The sequence below is a fragment of the Balaenoptera ricei genome, chromosome 9 (genome assembly GCF_028023285.1).
Source record: "Balaenoptera ricei isolate mBalRic1 chromosome 9, mBalRic1.hap2, whole genome shotgun sequence".
Classification (NCBI taxonomy): domain Eukaryota; kingdom Metazoa; phylum Chordata; class Mammalia; order Artiodactyla; family Balaenopteridae; genus Balaenoptera; species Balaenoptera ricei.
The window spans coordinates 57349664-57370788 of NC_082647.1; the positions used below are offsets into that span (position 1 = coordinate 57349664).

Genomic DNA, 21125 nt, shown 5'->3' on the forward strand with positions numbered 1-21125 from the left:
GCTTATTTTGACAGTCTGTGTTTAAGCTGTTGGAAGTCATTTAAAAAACAATTTTCAATTAATTATATCTGAAGAAAGGTTGGCAATGTGTCTTACTTATTGAGTACCTATGTGTATAAATCACTGAGTAGGGACTGTCAGGATACAAAGATGAATGAATAGGTAAGACATGGACACAAATAATGACAATTAAATGTAGGAAATATGATAAAGAGGGAAAGAGATGTAGAACAAGCTATAAGACAAATGAGATTACATCCAGCTATAAAGTTTGCTCAAATGATATCTGGGGTGGGCCTTGAAAAATGTAAGCAGAGAGTTATTGGTGGGGGGAGCAAAGAAATGGCAATGAGAAGGAAGCCCACGGAGGTAGGAAATTACAAGCCACAGTAAGAGGATGGGGATTAGCCCAATCTGGCCAGAAAGCAGAGTACACAAAACAGGGCTACACTCCGCCCTGCATGCTGAACATGGTATTTTGGACAAACTCATAAAGGAGAGAACTGAAGCCACAGGATTGGAATAGAATTTGAGTGAAAAGAGGGATGCAGAGATAGAAGAGAAAAGGACCAAGAACAGGTAATTAGGAATACCTATGTTTAAAGGGCCTTACTGTCCTTGAAACTGCTCAGGAAGCAACGAGACCATTCCTGAGCACCATATTCTTTTATGAAAGGCAGACAGGAGAAAATAAATTCTACATTAGTCTAAAACCAAAGAAATAAATCATTCAATACATCAAGTTCTAAATGTATCAGTATCTGGGAACACCACCTAGCTATCACTAAAAGACATTTCTTACTCTGTTCAGAAGATAAACTGTTTTCAGCTATTAACTCCTATCTAAAATGATGCTGAACTCTAGAACTCATTTCTACACAATGAATGATAAGGTAAGGAGTCTGTTTCACCTAATTCACAAAAACAAACAGATCTTTGTGAAAACCTGCCCATGATATGCACAGATCTACAAGATCGACTGGGAAGTTCAATTAAGCAGCACAAAGTAAGACCAACAAAGCTTTATAAGTAGCTCTTCCCATTAGACTTAAAGGAAGAAAGGACCTCTTGTCAATACACTGCATCTAGCTTGCTGACCTCCAAGGAGTCTTAAGTCATCTTTGAATCCCAAGAGTTTGGGATGGTACTCGACACTTAGGCTTCCTATAAATGTTTTATGAATGAGAAGAAAATGGAGAAAGAAGGGCCTAACAATCAATATTTCAGATTTACATAGCATAGGTATGTCCTAGGACCAGTATACAATTACAATATTCAATATACTCATGAATGATGTTTTAAATTATAACCCTTAGAATCCACAAACGATCAGAAAAAGGCTGAGCTATACTTACTACACTATACTTTCTAAGCTTAGGGCCAGATAATGTACAAATAGATATTTTCCAATAATTTTAGTATGTATTAGAACTAAAGGGTTTTTTCCACTGAGCCCTAAAATTAGTGAACTAGAATATACCCCATTCTTTAAACATCCCACTTAGTCATACTAGATATATTTAACTATATATTGAGTTCCAAAGGCTCTAATTTTGGCAATTTTCATAAGGAAAGAGTGCCATTGTTTATATAACAGTGTGACTGTTTGACCAGGCAGAGAGATGATTCTTAGTACCTTTATGGTTTCAGTGGGCACTCCAGGCTCTGGAACTTTATCCAAATAAGTGGTCAAGTCTTGATCAACATGTTCAAACACTAATGTTAGTTTGGTTTCTCTGTCTGTTCGTGACACTGTGCACACATCAAACAACCTAAAAGGAAAAAAAAAAAGGAGGTATTAAGTAGGTGGTAATAAGCAAAGAAGTAACCTGTAAGTCTTACACATATCCCTCAATTTGATCATGTAATTAGGGAGAAAAAAAGGACAGGTTTGATCATTCCTTGTGATAATATGTAAGGATACCTAATAGGATCTGATACTTGAATATCGATATGAAAGTTCAGGGGCGGAGCACTTAGTTAAGTGGTGACAAAATCCACAGTGGCAAAGAGAAATCAACACGACTGCAACATGAGAATGTCTGCTTGGAGAGCTCCTTAGTTAAGATCTTAGGTAGAACTTGCTGATAGAGATAGTTTCAAAAACTGCAGCCTCTAGGAAAAATATGGTTCTTAGCTCACAGGTCAAGAATTATTAAACAGACAGACTGAGCATTTTTTGGAGATGCTGGACTCTGTAATTTAGATTTTCCTGGAATTTAAGGTCTTATGCCTATGAAAATAACTATAATGGAATATGGAGAAATTTGGTTTATTTCTAAGAAAGCCTTCTCATCCTGGTGAATCAAATCATTTCCCTAGAATGGGCATGAATTCTTAGTTTCAAAATTCCAAATATCATGCTAATAAAAACTGTGAAATTTTAACTTTTGCGGGGGGGCAGAAATTGTATTGGTAAACTATATTGCCCTTAGATGATAAAGGCAGATTGACAAACTTTGTAATTATGTTTGGATGGGAGAATTCACTTCCTTCCATAAAATCCTACAACTAATTCAAAATTTAAGTTTTAAGAACAAAGCCTTCAGTAGCCAAAAGAATTTTCAAGCCAAAGGACAGAATTTCCGTTAGCTTCAACAGACAAAGGATACTATCTGGCACATGAGATGCTCACCAAACATTTAAAGAACTAAACACACCACCCATAAACAAGCTATAAATAAATTTCTTGACAAGAATGTAATATAAATACTAAGAAAAGGCTAATAAAAGTGCTATTCATATTACTTTCTTTCATTTTTTAAAATGAAACAACACCTTCTTCAAAGAAACTAACTATAAATGTGCATATAACCCAGTTACTGAAATGCAGGGTTGACTCTCAGTTATCCACTTTGTACATTACCTCTTAAATTTTTAATGCCTAGCTGGTTCACCATGCCACTCTACTGCATTTCTGGGCTAAATGGGCTCCATAACCTTTGGTACTTCAGTGTTAATCTAAAGTAAAGTTTAGGGCTTCCCTGGTGGCGCAGTGGTTGAGAATCTGCCTGCTAATGCAGGGGACGCGGGTTCGAGCCCTGGTCTGGGAGGATCCTACATGCCGCAGAGCAGCTAGGCCCGTGAGCCACAACTGCTGAGCCTGCGCGTCTGGAGCCTGTGCTCCGCAACAAGAGAGGCCGCGACAGTGAGAGGCCCGCGCACCGTGATGAAGAGTGGCCGCCGCTTGCCGCAACTAGAGAAAGCCCTCGCACAGAAACGAAGACCCAACACAGCCAAAAATAAATAAATAAAGTAAAGTTTAAAAGAAACTAAAGAACACCATAATTAAGTTAAATCAGATGGGGTGAACACCACCACCAACAACCACACATACTTTATAGCCAGGTCCAAACTCCTTTTTAATTTTGGGCAGCCTGGGGTGAGTTCTACAACGTCATTAAAATCAATTAAGATCAACAGAATTTCTTCCTTACGTTTGTCTACTTCCAAATATTCTGACTTCTAAGTTTTAATTATCTATTTATAAACTTAACTTTTTCTAAATTTCTAAAGTCTTCCAGTATCACTAATGTGACTTATTCTGAAAAATTATTCTGACAAAGTAAAAACTCCTAATTAACAAATTTATTAAAAATAATGCCATAAATCATATGCATGCCGTACTGTGAAAAATATGATTGCTATCATGCATGGATCTGAAACCTGGGAAGTTTATGAAAACAACTCTTTCAAAATTTGGTAATTCGAGGTAACTACCATTTATTCATAGGCTCCTTTGAACCATCTTCTTTCCATTAAACCCGTATACTTTGACATCTTTACTCTTTTCTTCCTTTTTTTTTTTAACATCTTTATTGGAGTATAATTGCTTTACAGTGTTGTGTTAGTTTCTGCTGTATAACAAAGTGAATCAGCTATATGCATACGTATATCCCCATATCCCCTCCCTCTTGTGTCTCCCTCCCACCCTCCTTAACCCACCCCTCTAGGTGGTCACAAAGCACCGAGCTGATCTCCCTATGCTATGCGGCTGCTTCCCACTAGCTATTTTACATTTGGTAGTGTATATATGTCCATGCCACTCTCTCACTTCATCCCAGCTTACCCTTCCCCCTCCCCATGTCCTCAAGTCCATTCTCTACGTCTGTGTCTTTATTCCTGTCCTGCCCCTAGGTTCATCAGAACCATTTTTTTTTTTTTTAGATTCCATGTATATGTGTTAGCATACGGTATTTGTTTTTCTCTTTCTGACTTACTTCACTCTGTATGACAGACTCTAGGTCCATCTACCTCACTACAAATAACTCAATTTCGTTTCTTTTTATGGCTGAGCTCAACATCACTGATCATTAGAGAAATGCAAATCAAAACTACAATGAGGTATCACCTCACACCGGTCAGAATGGCCATCATCAAAAAATCTACAAACAATAAATGCTGGAGAGGGTGTGGAGAAAAGGGAACCCTCTTGCACCGTTGGTGGGAATGTAAATTGATACAGCCACTATGGAGAACAGTATGGAGGTTCCTTAAATAACTAAAAATAGAACTACCATATGACCCAGCAATCCCACTACTGGGCATATATCCTGAGAAAACCATAATTCAAAAAGAGTCATGTACCACAATGTTCACTGCAGCACTATTTACAATAGCCAGGACATGGAAGCAACCTAAGTGTCCACTGACAGATGAATGGATAAAGAAGATGTGGCAAATATATACAATGGAATATTTTTTCTTCCTTTTGAAGAAGAAAAAGGAGTTCCACAATTACCAAGCTTCTTTATATCTGGAGCTTCTATTTTCGTGATAAAATGAAACAGTAATGAACCAAAAATGGCCTGTACTAAAATCAAATACAAACATGGGAACTGCATCATTACAGCTGTGCTTCTTAAACATTACTTTCAAAATGTTTTCTATTATAAGTAATACATTTCCTTAATAAAAAAATACATTGTTTATCACTGCCTCCAGTCAGTAAAGAACTAGTAACTCCAGTTCTTACTACACTTATGGTTTGTAATACATAAGACGTTTTAGTAATTTCCAAAAGAAAAAAATTTTTTGACAGGGACATAGCTGGAGAATGAAGTGATCATAAAACACTGCTAAACCGAAGGGTCACTTGCTCCCAAACCGTTGTTAGTTACCTAACAGCCCTGGCAGCATGCTATGTTGCTTCATCTCACCGAAACCATTTTCAAACACTCTGTATGACACAATGCAAGCATAACATCTAACCCACCCAAGTTATTTTTCTCAAAGTTATATCACTCATATCACTCTCTTCAATTTATTAAGATTCACTGTTGCTGCCTGCAGCACCTGGACTCCACACCTGAGATATGCAAAGGTGAGCTCCCTGGAGCCCCTGTTAATTGCCCCAAATGATAAGCCATGGAGAAAAGGCACTAATTTTAATTGGCAATTTTTTTTAAAGTGGATTTTTAAAGACACACATTTAAAGAGACACAGAGTAGAATATTCTTGTATAAATTTTAGTGTATATAATTATATATTCTTCTAGGCTACAAAAAGAATGGTGTTTAGTAGAAGCGGCTCATGCTGGTTTAAGGAGATAATGCTTTTTATTTTTTTAAGGTGCTGTTATTAATTTTATTTGGGAAATGGAGCCTATTACCGTCTCCTTAGAAATTCAAAAGTGACATTGAGGGAAGTAAAAGTCCTAGAAGAACCTGTAGGTTTGGGGCTCCAATGCTGGCCATCAGCATCCAATAGACCCAGCACCGCACAGAAGACATTTTGGGAAATATTACTCTATACTAAAACATGAAATTTAGTCTGACTTAATTGCTTAGTAAACATTATCATAGTAAAATTAAATTACATTAGTCATAATGGGTAGAAAATGCATTTTCAATCAACAGCTATAAATACTAATCTTAGGAATTTTAGAACATAATATTTTTGATGCTTTCTTGTCTACAATGACTCTATCTGGAATCATCCCAAAGCAAATAATAATCACTTCAGTGGGCAATAAAGAGAAGATAGATGCTGTAATAAAACCAATAAGTCTCACATAAAGCAACTGAACTAAACAAGAACTGAATGAAACCCCTGGTGTTTGGCGGGAGGTTAACAATCCGTAATATATAAATCAATGAGGAATGTGGTCAAGCTACCTATAACCTCTATAACTTGCAAAACAAAAGAGCCAGACAGGTCTGAACATTTGAAAATAAACCCTGGGAAATAACTTCAACTGTTTGATACCTTGTGTCGACCAACATCTTAAAGCTTTCCAAAACCATTTTATTTTTTTTGCTATTCAGTAAACTGACAAAAATACCACTTCAGTGACTGCATAACTACAGTTCCATAAGAGAAATATAATCACATTGTGTTGAGGATGAACAAAAATATCTCAGATGACTTTTAGAGGAAATGAAAACTACCATTCAAAATTTATCCATTAGAGCTTAGCTTAACGCGATCCAAGTGAATGTTCAAAAAGTAGAAGTGAAAAGTGGTTCTCAGCATTCACTGAGTCTACGAATCCAGTTTAGCTGCACAAAACAAAATCCAAAAAAGGCAGATAGGTCATTATCATTTCACAATTAAGTCAGCCAAGCCCCTAACTATCCCATAAAATAAGTCCTCTCCCTGTCTCTATTGTCCTGACCCCCCAGCTGCAGGGCAGAGAGCAAGCACTGCGGTCCAGCACAGCACTCAGCTTTCCAGCTGTCCTAGTGATGTAATTATCTCATAACAAAATATCTCCATGAATTAACTCTGCATCCTACCCAGTGTAATTCGGAATGACTGCTTCCTGTTCATGTTCTCCATTTAACTTGCTATTCTGGATCTATTGCATAGGCAAGTTGTCTTCATCTAATGGATGGGATTACATCCAATAAGGTTTGGGATTTCCAAAGATTACAATTTACAAAGGTCTCCCAAACAACATGCTCTGTAAACACAAGCCCTGCCTTTCTATTGTGGTTATAATAAAAGGGAAATCTGCATTACTTGCTGTGATTAAACTCTGACCTGTCACAGGAAGTTCTATAAGGATTTTTTTCCTGTCACTTTTTTTCATACTCTTGAATGTTTGGACATCAAATAGTTCAAGATCTGTGAGATGTCTGGCACAGCTGCCAAAGGGTGCTAAACAAAATTTTATTTGAACTACAGGCAGTCTTCAGAATTGAGAAGAATTTTTTAAAAATCTCTAATCTCTTCCTCTATAGTCCACGAAGCACATTCTTTGGCTACAGCTCGCATGCACCAAATTTATGTTCACACCTCCCACTAACCCTACACTACTGGATACTGGCCAGGGTATTCTCCTTTTGCTCATTAAATAAGGAGTGTGTGTGCACTTATTCTCAACCAGCACTGAATGGTGTAATTCCAGAAGTATTTGCCACTAACAATAATGAACCTGCTGCTAGAAGGAAATCGCCATTTCAGCAGTACCTGTAAACACTTATCAGTATGGGCACTGTACTGTGCAGGCACTGTACTTGGTTTTAGAGATTCCAACAGATCTAAGACGGGTACCGTTTTTAAGAGCTTCATATCCAGTTGGGGGGAGAGACGACTGACATGTAAAACTACAAGCAGTGATATATGGCTATGTATTAATCCCAAATTAATTCTACAAACACTATGTGAAACTTTATATATCAACATCAAAGTAAATTCATTCTACATCCTATTACAGTAGACACCTGTGATGTCTACCTTTCCAACATCCATTCTCTCTTCTGGAAACCATATCCTCATTTCTTGTTGAGGAACCACTCTTACCCCATACACTCAGGCAATATATTCGTGGGGTACATGCGCAGGATGGCACGTAACCTACCCTGGACAGAGTGACAATGACTGATTTAGGGATGGACAGGACCATGAGAATTGGTCCCAGGAATTTTACTAGATCTTCTGGGAAAGTAGAGCTCTCTTTATTCTGGGATTACCAAACTGGCAACAGATTAGCCTGCAGCTGCTGGTGGCCATCTCTGCCACCACTGTAGAGCCCACCGTGGAATGCAGCCAACACCGAAGAGAGCCAGAGCAGAGAGATGATAGGCAAGAGATTCCGGATGACATCATTTAAGCACCTGGACCCCCTTGTGCCCAACCTACCCCTGGATTTATTACTTACGTGAGCCAGTAATGTTGCTTTTGTGCTTACCCAGTTTGAGTTGGGTTTTATTACTTACAACAAAAAATAGTCCTAAGACATCTATAAACATTTTGAAATAATTAAAAGACTTTAAACATCAATATCTGACCTCAAATACATCTTATATATTAGACAAACTGAATTAAGCTCAAGCGCATAGCTTAATTAGTAGGAGTTTCCTCCAGGTGACTATACCAGTTCCCTGACTTGCTGGGAGACTATTCGCCTTAAGAGGTTTCTCCATAAGCATGCCGGCTGGGAAAGAGTAATTGACAGCAGCAGAGCCGAATAATTAATCTCTCCCAAGGAGCCATGCGGCCTCTTCCCAGGATTCCTCCTTGTGGTTCCTTGTCTGACCACAGAGGCATTTTATGGAGAAAAAGTAGAGAAAGAAAGCAAGAGAGAGAAGCTCATTGCAAATGGGAATATGGAACCTAGCATCGGAAAGGCCTGGGTAAGAAGAAGTGAGGAGGCAAGGAGAAGCATTTAAAAATCATACAAAGGTACTGAGTTTAGTTAAAGGTTGAGTCCAATGCTCAGAGATCTGTTCTCCCAAAACCCCTCGTTAAGCAACCTCCCTTCCACTAGCTGTTGTTGAGAAGTGGAAATGCACAGGGACGCCCCATAAGTAGTAACCCCAAAGCAGGGAAACCCCTTTGTGATCATATTGTTGTTACACTGAAGGCTACCACAATCTGACAAGGGAATGCAAAGCCAACATCTTTTATTTACTAACTCATTTTATTCCTTATAGCCTTAAAAAGAGTGTTCATAAGAAAGTTTCATAGTTCATCTTCTTCCAGCTCATCTTTAGAGTTTCTACTACTCTCGTTTTAGCTTCTATCTACATGTACCTGGCAATGTGGATCTATGAGTTAACATTTTTGCATCCATTAACCAAAAAGTATTTTACAAATAAAATGGGAATCCCCCATATTGGGCAAGTTTACAAGATGTGACTTGCACTACAGTAAATATTTAAAATAGAGCAAACAGTAAAAACTCGTGTATATGGAAACACACTGCTATCATAGGGTAGTGCAAAACTGGTGTACTATAAGCTGGGCCCCAAATAAGCTATTTGGGCTGTCTTAATGGGTATATAGGGTACTGTATACTGCTCTGTTCATATTCAAGATTAATTCCTGAAATGGACATTAAATAATAGAATTCAAACTTCTTTCATAGTCCTATATAGCAAGCACTGGAGGCACTCACATTTCAAGCACAATCCCTCAAACTGCTAATGCATTTTATCTGAATCAAAGGCAGAGAGAAGAATGAGGTAGTAACATCACTCTGTTATGCTAAGTATATACTATTATGGGAAAAAAGGAAACATTACTTCAGAGCTAAAACACACGAGGAAATCACAGAAACCTATTTGTTCTCTTACAGGGAAGAGAATGGTAGCAGGGGCAAAATATTCTGAGTCACCACGTGGATCACCATCTCCGCAAAGTCAAGAGAAAGAAAACAGAGGCAGGTAGACAATGACTTGACACTTCTGCTGAATCCAGTTCCGATACAAAATAGTTTTCTAAGTTCAGAAACAACATAAAGTCAATTGTATAAAAAGAAGAAATCTGCTGAGAAAATTCGGGACCATTATGTCTTGATTAGAATAAACACCATTCACCAACCCCAGCTACAGTGTAGGAATGAGACATTACTCTTGCACCCGGTGAAGGCTCCACCTAGACATGATTACCTTAGTTTTAGCCTTCTCCTTACACAACAGTTAGCTTCACAAACACAGACACATGGGTCAAAATAAGAGCCTGATAAGAGTGAATGGATTCAATGATTCATAAACCTGTGACATTTGGTGTGAGGGTGGGGTTCAGGGGCCCCAAGTCATAAACCCTACTGGCAGATCAGAGATTACAGATTAGCAACCTAAAGACAGCCTTAAACTGGAAGTACCTCTCCATACTTTTTTACTCTTTTCTTTTAACTCTCTAGAGCATCTAGTACAGTGTCTAACACACTGTAGATGTTCAATGTCTACTGAAGGAATTAAACTTTTCAAAATTATAACTCAGGGAAAAGTGAGGAGCAAAGTAAAAGAGAGGATCTTCAGAGATGTCATTAGGAAAGCATGGTATGCTTAGCAAGCCAAATCTGGTAACTGATGTTAAATGAGGACTCGCACACTAATGTATCACATTTACTAACTAACATTTGTTAGTTTGCTCCCCACTAGCTCTCCTTCTATGTATTTTGACTTTTTTATAGTGCTCATAACAACGCTATGAAATGGTACTCATTTTTATACATGAAGAAACAGACGTATGTATACAAATGTTCATTGCAGCATCATTCATAATAGCCAAAAAGAGAAACCCAAACGTCTTATCGATTGATAAATGGATAAACATAACATGGTATTATCCATATAGTGGAATATTATTTAGTAATAAAAGGAATGAAGTACAGATACATGCTATGACATGAATAAACCTTGAAAAGTTTATGGTAAGTGAAAGAAACCAATCACAAAAGACCACATATTTCATAATTCCTTTTACATGAAACCTCCAGAATAGGCAGATCCATAGAGACAGAAAGTAGATTAGTGGTTGCCTAGGGCTGGGGGTGGTGGGAGAGGAAGGAGGGGAAGGAATGAAGAATGACTACTAATGGGTACTGGGTTTCTTTTTAGGGTAATAAAATGTAAGATCATGGTGATAGCTGCACAACTCATAAATATACTAAAAACCACTGAACTGTATACTTATATGGGTGAATTTGATAGTATGTAAAGTGTATTTCAATAAAGCTGTTTCAAAACAAAAAGAGGAAAGAAACAGTCATAGAGAGGTTTAGTACTTTGCCTAAGGCCCAGGCACGGTAAGTGGTGAAGATGGGATCTGAAATCAGGCTGTCTGGTTCCCAAGTCTGATTTCCTTACCATTGTGCAATCCTACCTCTGTATGTAGCACAGCATTTGGGGCAAGAGACCTCTCTGTGGCAAATGAGACACACTACTGACAGGTATTGTGGTAATGCCAACTCCCAAATGTCTTTGTTTAACTTGGCTATACCAGTTTATATGTGTTCCATCCTGGGCTGAAAAAAAATGTTCAGAAAATTCACAGGAAAAATAAAATAAAGCTGAAGACTGTTGATCTCCTAGACCCTCTTCTCTTATGTCCTTCCCTTGACTAGCTAGAAAATGACACACCCAACAGAGCTTGACAAAGATATTTCAATCTCAGAAATACATGAGTTAAATGATATTTTTGAAAGCAAAGTGAGCAGCTCTGGCCTGAGTCAGAATGAGTGCACGAACATTCTGGCCAACTTTCAACATTCAGTTCTGTCTCCATTTCTGACCTGTAAAAGCCCTGTTCTCCAGCTTTGGGCCTCTCTTGAGGAAAAACGACGAATCAGCCAAAACTAGGCAGCCGTCTGTGATGAAGACTGTCTGCTGGGTCTTAGAAAAAAACCAACCAAATTTTACCTACACTATAAGCCAAAAGTCTTTCATAATCACATCCTTACTAGGTGAGTAAAGCTATCCCAGCACTAATTCACTCAGGTACTTATGATTAGGTTATTATCTAATAAAACAACCACTGAAGTTAGTTCCTTTTAAGGAAACATAAACAACCATAAACATAGGAAAAAATGTTAAACTATAGTAATAACTTAAAGAAACATAAATGAAACCATCAGTGATCTACTATTTAAGCCCCTCAAACTGGGTAACAAAAATGTTTAAATGATAAAATGGCACAACATTTGTGAGGGTTTGTGAAAATGGGCCCACATGACTGTAGGAGTACAAACTGGTAAAAAGCTTTTTTGAAGAGTAATCTGGAAAAACAAACACACACACACACACACACACACACACACACACACAGATATCATGTGGCCCTTAAAATGATGATACAGATTCATATTATTGAACATGGAAAGGCATTCATGATATATTATTAAAAGAAAATTCAGGCTTCAAAAGAATATGTACAGGACTTCCCCGGTGGCACAGTGGTTGGGAGTCCGCCTGCCAATGCAGGGGACACGGATTCGAGCCCTGGTCCAGGAAGATCCCACATGCCGTGGAGCAACTAAGCCAGTGTGCCACAACTGCTGAGCCTGTGCTCTAGAGCCCACGAGCCACAACTACTGAAGGTCGCGCGCCTAGAGCCCGTGCTCTGCAACAAGAGAAGCCACCGCAATGAGAAGCCTGCACACCGCAACAGAGTAGTCCCCGCTCGCCGCAACTAGAGAAAAGCCCGCACACAGCAAAGAAGACCCAACACAGCCAAAAAAAAAAAAAAAAAGAATAAGTACAGTATGATTCCACATATGTAAACAAAATGGTAGAAAGATAAATCAAGATGCTAACAGTGGCTAGCTCTAGGTGATGAAATTATGGAATTGTATTTTCTGCTATTTGCCTATCTGAACTTTCTACAATGAGAACTTATCAATTTTTAACAAGAAAAAAATCACCATTTCAAAAACAAGAATTATAAAAGCTTTTTTTCTCCTTCAAGTTTTTTTCCTTCCATCACTCATATACTTTTCTTCAGTCTATTCCACTAAGTTAATGAGACAATCCTGACCATCGATTCTGAAAAGGTAGTTTTAAAAATTAAATATGTTAAATCAAATTCTTAATTTTGTTCTAGGGGAAAAGAGCAATCTGCATGCATTACTGCCTCACTGAAGGTATGTGTTTTTTAATCCTCCCTAGTATGGACTAACTCTACAAAAAGAATGTAGGAAAAATAAAATTACTTTTCTGATATCTGGCTAAAAGGTCAAAAGTAGCAGAGTTACCATGAAATAAAAGAGAAACAATAGCTCAAAAAATCTTCAAATTACTCTATCGTTCATCATACAAGCCAAGAAAGAAAGAAAGAAAAAAATTTCTCCATGGCAGAATTATGGACTTTTATAAATATGGGGAGTTTTAGAGATTATCTGGTTCTATGCAGTTGTTTTACAGATGAGGAAACACAGGCCAAGAGAGCACAGAATGTCAAAACTAACAGAAGGAATAAGACACCTGGGTCTCGGACGTCCCTGGTGGCGCAGTGGTTAAGAATCCGCCTGCCAATGCAGGGGACATGGGCTTGAGCCCTGGTCTGGGAAGATGCCACATGCTGCGGGGCAACTAAGCCCGTGCGCCACAACTACTGAGCCTGCGCTCTAGAGCCTGCGAGCCGCAGCTACTGAAGCCTGTGCTCCTACAGCCCGTGCTCCGCAACAAGAGAAGCCACCTCAATGAGAAGCCTGCGCACCACAACGAAGAGTAGCCCCCGCTCACTGCAACTAGAGAAAGCCCGTGTGCAGTAACGAAGACCCAACACAGCCAAAATAAAATAAATTAAAAAAAATAAATAAAAGACACCTGGATCTCATGACAGAATTCAGTGTCCTTATTAATACAATAAGGTATAAGCAACCAAAATAACTAAAATATGATTTTTAAAAAGGCATTAAAAATGAACATCTAACATCTTACATTTAAAATTAGATCTATTCCAGCAAAATTTCCAGGAATGATTTTTTAAGAACTGAGAAAAATTCTATAAATATATTTTAAGAACACCATCGGGGGCTTCCCTGGTGGTGCAGTGGTTAAGAACCCGCCTGCCAATGCAGGGGACACGGGTTTGAGCCCTGGTCCGGGAAGATCCCACATGCTGAGGAGCAACTAAGCCCGTGCGCCACAACTACTGAGTCTGAGTTCTAGAGCTTGCACGCCACAACTACTGAGCACGTTGCCTAGAGCCCGTGCTCCGCAACAAGAGAATCCACCGCCAATGAGAAGCTCGCGCACCGCAACTAAGCGCAGCCCCCGCTCGGCGCAACTAGAGAAAGCCTGCGCGCAGCAACAAAGACCCAACACAGTCAAAAATAATAAATAGGGCTTCCCTGGTGGCGCAGTGGTTGAGAATCTGCCTGCTAATGCAGGGGACACGGGTTTGAGCCCTGGTCTGGGAAGATCCCACATGCCGCGGAGCAATTAGGCCCGTGAGCCACAACTACTGAGCCTGCGCGTCTGGAGCCTGTGCTCTGCAACAAGAGAGGCCGCGACAGTGAGAGGCCCGCGCACCGCGATGAAGAGTGGCCCCCACTTGCCACAACTGGAGAAAGCCCTCGCACAGAAACGAAGACCCAACACAGCCAAAAATAATTAAATAAATTAATTAAAAAATAATAATAATAAATAGGGGGCTTCCCTGGTGGCGCAGTGGTTGAGAATCTGCCTGCCAATGCTGGGGACACGGGTTCGAGCCCTGGTCTGGGAAGATCCCACATGCCGCGGAGCAACTAGGCCCGTGAGCCACAACTACTGAGCCTGCGCGTCTGGAGCCTGTGCTCTGCAACAAGAGAGGCCGCGATAGTGAGAGGCCCGCGCACCGTGATGAAGAGTGGCCCCCACTTGCCACAACTAGAGAAAGCCCTCGCACAGAAACGAAGACCCAACACAGCCAAAAATAAATAAATTAATTAATTAAAAAAAAAAAAAGGAAATCAGGCTTTAAAAAAAATGTATCAGTGTTAATTTAAAAAATAATAATAATAAATTAATTTATTTTTAAAAAGTTTTAAAAAAGAACACAATCAGGAAACTATATTAAAAGATTAGAAAACAGAACACAGTTGGAAAAGTTGAAAGAACTGGTATCTCTATCAACTGCTAAACTTAAGGATCTGAAATTAGGCTTTGTTCAGATGCAAAAATGTGTAAATATTAAGTTATGATTTAATATGTCTACACTTTAATTATATTTTAGAGTTTGATCTTTGTTTTAGGAATATTTCAGATAATAAGGTAAATATTTCATAGTGTTAAGAGCAATTAAAAACTAAAGTAGGTAAGAATTTGGAAATGTAGCTGTAACCGTATCTCTTCCACGGCAGAATTTTTCTTCTGCAAAGAACCAGAGGAACAACTCATCCTGGGAATCTATTAGGCCACTGGGTGTTCCACATAAGTAATTATTTTGAACACCTGATTCTTACTCAAGTCCCCAAAATATCTTTTAAAGTTAAAAAATTTAATGGAATTCTTTGAGGCAAGCATTGAACATTTTCTTGACTTTTTAAGCACAATGTACTAATTATGTTTTACTGATGAATGACTCATGGTCATTATTATTAACATTAAATTATAATCATTTAATTCAGCATCATTATTATGATCCTTTATCTGAGTGCTTTCTAGGCACATGAACATGAAGCAAGGAGATTGTGACATACTATAAATCAAACTGTCAAAAAGCAAAGAAAACAGCAAGAGATAAGTAAGTCATCACCTACAAGGGAAACTCAGTAAGATTAACAGCCAATTCCTCATCAGAAACCACGGAGGGCAGGGACTTCCCTGGTGGTGGAGTGGTTAAGAATCCGCCTGTCAATGCAGGGGACATGGGTTTGATCCCTGGTCTGGGAAGATCCCACATGCTGAGGAGCAACTAAGCCCGTGCGCCACAACTACTGAGACTGTGCGCCTAGAGCCTGTGCGCCTAGAGCCTGTGCTCCACAGCAAGAGAAGCCACCGCAATGAAAAGCCCGCGCACCGCAACGAAGAGTAGGCCCCGCTCGCCTCAACTAGAGAAAACCCACGCGCAGCAACAAAGACCCAACACAGCCAAAAATAAATTAAAAATAAAATAAATTTTAAAAAAAATTAAAGTGCAACTGTTAACCAGGAATTCTAGATAAAAACTATCCTTTACAAATGAAGGTGAAGTTAAGACATTCCCAGATAAACAAAAGCTGAGGGAGTTTCTTGCCATTAGACCCATCCTAGAAGAAATGCTAAAGGGAGTCCTTCAGGTTGAAATGAAAGGATACTAGGCAGTAACTCAAAGCCATATGAAGACATAAAGATCACTGGCAAAGGTAACTGACCACACGGGTAAATATAAAAGCCAGTATTACTGTATTTTGGTTTGGACTCTTTTTTCTTAATATAATTAAAAGGACAAATGCATATGACAATAATTATAAATTTATGTTAATGGCTACACAATGTATAAAGATGTAATTTGTGACAATAATAACATAAAGGGGGAAAGGCAGAGCTGTATAGGAAAAAAGTTTTTATATACTATAGAATGTAAGTTAGTATTATTTCAAGCTAGATTTTTATAAGTTTAAGATATTAATTGTAATCTCCAGCATAATCATTAAGAAATTCTTTGTTTCAAAACATCTTCAACACCCTGAGAAATACTTTCTTGAATCTCCTCTCTAATCTATCATTTACGAGCCCCTAGAATGAGCCTGGAACTGTACATATCAGGGACTTTACATACGTAAACTCGTTGAGTTCTTCAATATCCCTATTAAGTGGGTATTATTACTCTCATTTTACAGATGAAGAAGCTGAGATTCAGAAGATAATTTGTCCAGAGTGATAAAACAGATATGACACAAAACCAGAATTTCAATTAGAAACCTTCACAGACTTCTCTCTCCTCCTTGATGTGGACCTTCAATATCCAGAGTCTCAGGTCCTGTTCTCTTTTCACTCAATGCAGCACCACCACTACCACAACATAACCAACAACAAATGGCCATGGCTTCAGATAGTACCTAAAGGCTGGCAAATCCCCAATCTGTCTCTCCAAAATAATTCTCTCCCCAAAGTCCACACCCAGTTACCTCTTGGAAAACTTCAACCCATATTCTGAACATCTCAATTTCAAAGTATCTGGAATAGAGCTCATCCTCTTTGGTGAACCACACCATCCAACCAATTTTCCAAGCCCAGAAACCTTCAAGTAATCCGAGATTCTTCCCTCTCCCCAAATATCCTGTCAACCACCAATTCTACCACTCAAATGTTTCTCCGTCCACTGCTACATCCCCAGTTCAGGTACTCATCACTCTTGCCTAAACTTCTACAGAGGGCCTTTATCCTGTGTTCCTGCCTCGTGGAGACTCCTGTACTCACCCCTCATTCTGGGCAGTGGACCTTCTACATGTACATCTGATCATTACACTGAACAAATGCATTTAGCCAACAAACGTTCACTCAATATTTGTTATTTTCTAGCATTGTACTGGGCGCTGGGGACAGGAAGATCAAAGGATAAAACAGATTTTCTTATGTTGTTCAGAATCTAGTGAGATGGCAGACATAAATACATGAATATCAACTAAGCCGGAAATGCTGAGGTAGAGATAAATACAGGGTATTTAAAGAGTAATCAAGAGGGGCATCTCACCCAGACTTGTAGGAAAAGGTTTGCAGAAGTGACAGTGGAACTGTCTTTGACCATCAGGAGTTACCCAAGCAAGTGGCAAAGAAAGGGCACTAAAAACCAAGAGAAGGTAAGAGCAAAGGGACAGCAAGAAGTCCCACTGGAGAGAACTCTTGTATGCCACAAGAAACTTGTATCCTGTGGAAAACGGGTATCTTCTTTTGATTTTTAAATAGCTCCTTCTGATGAGCAGGAATAAGAGGGGAATAGTGGCAAGAAGACCAGCGTAAGGAGTTGCCACAGTTATACAGGGAAAATAAAGAGGGCCTGTCCTAAGGAATTGGCAGCAAGGACGGAGAGGAGAGTACAGATTCCAGAAATATTTAGGAGGTTGAATTGGCAGGACTTGCTAAGTGTCTGAATGTGGCGGGGGTGGAGGGATGAGGAAGGAGGAGAAGCCAAGGATGACTCATAGGCTTTTGACTTTGGGGACTTGGTGCCACCCCATGAGATACAGCAGTGTTCCCAGACCTTTGGTTTCCAGGGACCTGTAAAATTTCCAACAAATTTAGGGCTCTGACAGCACACTGCCAACTAAAGACATAAATATACCCTACCATCTACTATCAACATCATCTCATAAAGAAAGCACATTTTAACACCCAAGATGTAAATAGATTTAGCCTTCTGAAAAATTCACCACAGGGCCCTTTTTTTTTCTAATTTCATCACAGACGATGGAAAATTGGTACCAGGCCTCAGACCAACACTGAGAAGCCCTGAGATGGAGATACAGGAGAAGAAGTCTGTTCAGCAGTAAGATGATGAGTGGAAGGCAGAAGAATATATAGTCCCTGCCTTTGCTAACTCTCTAGACTTATAGGGACGCCCATCCCATATACATTAAGGGTTGTAAAAGAGTTCAAGAGGTTATGGAAGCCCTGAAGAAGAGGAACTCAAATGTGCCTAGACGGGAAGTGGCTGGGGAGCTGAGTCTCCAAGGATGATCTGGAATTTGCCAGATAAACAAAGGAAGTTTCGCATGGTCCAGGCAGAAGGAACAGCATGTCCAAAGGTATGTAGGTATGCAGGAAAATTCATATTTGGGGAATTGTGGATAGTTTGGCATGACTTGGTGATTATCTTGGAAGATGGCAAGAGAAAAGCTGGAAAAGTACACAGAAGTGAAATTACGAAGAGTTTGTTAATCCAGGCTAAGAAGTCTGGAAATTATCTTATGGGCATTGGGAAAGAACCAATTGACTTTACAGTGGGCAATGCTATGGCCAGATTTAGCACTTGGAAATACCACTCTGACTGTAGAACAGAAGTCGGACTGTAGGGGAATAAAATGGGAGGTGAGGAAAACATGTAGGAAGTGTCTGCAAAAGCCCAGATAAGAAATACAGATAGATTAGAGAAACAGGAGCAGCAGAGAGAGACCAATACAACCAACAAATATTTACTGAGCATCTACTCTATTCAGGGGGTATCAAGGTCAATGAGACAAGATCCCTGCTCTTTTAGAGCTTATTTTCTATTGTTGTTAAACAAAATGAGAATCATACTTTACATAATGCAATTAAAAACATTAACAATGTATCAAATGCTTTCACAAGTCTCTCTATGTATACACATATATAAAACCATGTTTAAATTGCACTCAATTACATTATATTTGTAATTTATTAAACCATTTCTCTATTCTCATAACATTGGCTCACTACCTTATGGTAAGTTCGTTTAAGTGGCACTGCAAAAATCCAAAGGTATACTTTTTTTCTGAATCAAAATATATACACTTTTTAAAAGTTCTTACTCCAAACTGCCTTATAGAAGATCACATCAATTTATATTCCCATAGTGGTATCTAGGAGGTGGAATCCATAGGGTTTGGTGACCAACTAGGATATAAAAGCTGAAGGAAGAAAAGAAGGTAAGAATGATTTTCAGAGTTCTGGTTTAGGCAACAACAAGGTTGGTGGTGCTATTTCCAAACAGCAGAAGAAAAAAAAGAAAAAGGAGAAGAAGATTTAAAGAGTATTCAGTGAGTTCACTCCAGAAGGCATGAATTTGGGATGCTTGTGACATTCAGGTGGTAATGTCCAGTGAACAATTACAAACACATACTTGGAGTTTTGGACACAGGTCAAGTAACAGTTTGGGAAGTTATCAAGTATACAAGTGGAACAATCTTGGGGGCTATAATATGCAACAAGAAGAATAGGATCCCTGAATAAATCAGAAAGGTGGGCAAGAAAACAGCTGAAGAAAATGTCATCACAAGAAAAAAAGGGAATTAAGAAAACAATCCTATTTATAATAACTTCGAAAACAATACTTTTATATAAGTTTAACAAAAGATGTACAGTGAAAACTATAAAACAATGTTAAAAGAAATTAAAGAAGATCTACATAGGTAGAAAGACATCCATATTCATAGATCAGAAGGACTTCATATTTTTACAAGGCCAATATTCCCAAAATTGACCTATAGCTTCAATGCAATCCATATCAAAATCCCAGACCGTTTAGCAGAAATTGACAAACTGATCCTAAAATTCATAAGGAATTGCAAAGGACTCAGAATAGCCAAAATAATCTTGAAAAAACTGGAGAACTCACACTTCTCAATTTTAAAACTTACTATAATATGCTTTGGTACTCAAGACAGTGTGGTACTAGCATAAAGATAAACATATCGATCAGTGGAATATAATTGAGAATCCAGAAATTAACTCTCAGGTTTATGCTCAATCGATTTTTCAACAAGGGTACCAAGACCATTCAATGGGGAAAGAATAGACTTCAACAAATGATGTGAGGATTACTGAAAATCCACATGCAAAATAGTGAAGTTGGACTCCTTCCTCACAACATACACAAAAATTAAACTAAAAATGGATCACAAACCTAAATATAAGAGCCAAAACTATAAAACTCTTAGAAAAAAAATGTAGGAGTAAATATTCATGAACCTGGGTTAGGCAATGCTAAGATATGACACCAAAAGCACAAGCCATAGAGGAAAGAATAGGTAAACTGGACTCATCAAAAATAAAACCATTTGTGCTATAAGGGATACAATCAAAGAAATGAAAAGGCAACCCAAAGAATGGGACAACCTATTTGCAAATCATGCATCTGATATGCGACTTGTAACCAGAATATATGAAAAATTTTTACAATTGAATAGTAAAAAGACAAACAATGCAATTTAAAAATGGGCAAAGGTTGTCAATTATACCTCAATAAAGCTAAAAATAATAAAATAAAATAGGCAAAGGATCTGAATAGACAGTTCTCCAAAAATGATATAACAAGGACCAATAAGCACATGAGAAGATGTTCATATCGATAGTCAATAGAGAAATTCAAATCAAAACCATGAGATACCACTTCACACCACGAAGATGGTTAAAATGTAAGAGACAGACAATAACAAATGTTGGCAAAGATGTAGAGAAAATGGAACCCTCATATATTGCTAGTGGGACCAGGATATGGTGCAGCCACTCTGGAAGACACTTTGGCAGTTCCTCAAAATGTTAAGCATAGAGTTATCATATGACCCAGCAATTCCACTCCTTGCTACATACCCGAGAAAAATAAATTCATATGTCCACACAAAAACTTGTACAGGAACGTTCATAGCTGCATAATTCATAATAACCAACAAGTGGAAATAACCCAAATGTCCATCACCTGATGAATGGATAAATAAAATATGGTATATGTACACAATAGAATATTATTCAGCCACAAAAAAAGAATGAAGTACTGATACATGCTACAACATGGATAATTCTTGAAAACAT

The 21125-nt window shown here is 38.5% G+C and overlaps 1 protein-coding gene across 3 annotated transcripts in view; it reads right to left on the reverse strand.

The window, feature by feature from the left end:
- The window catches only part of CDK6 (cyclin dependent kinase 6), a 224856-nt gene that overhangs the window by 161602 nt on the left and 42129 nt on the right, over positions 1-21125 (reverse strand). For all 3 annotated transcript variants that reach the window (XM_059933830.1, XM_059933831.1, XM_059933829.1), the window contains exon 3: positions 1637-1772. In XM_059933830.1, the coding sequence (XP_059789813.1) occupies positions 1637-1772 (136 nt within the window). The remainder of the gene's footprint in view (positions 1-1636; positions 1773-21125) is intronic.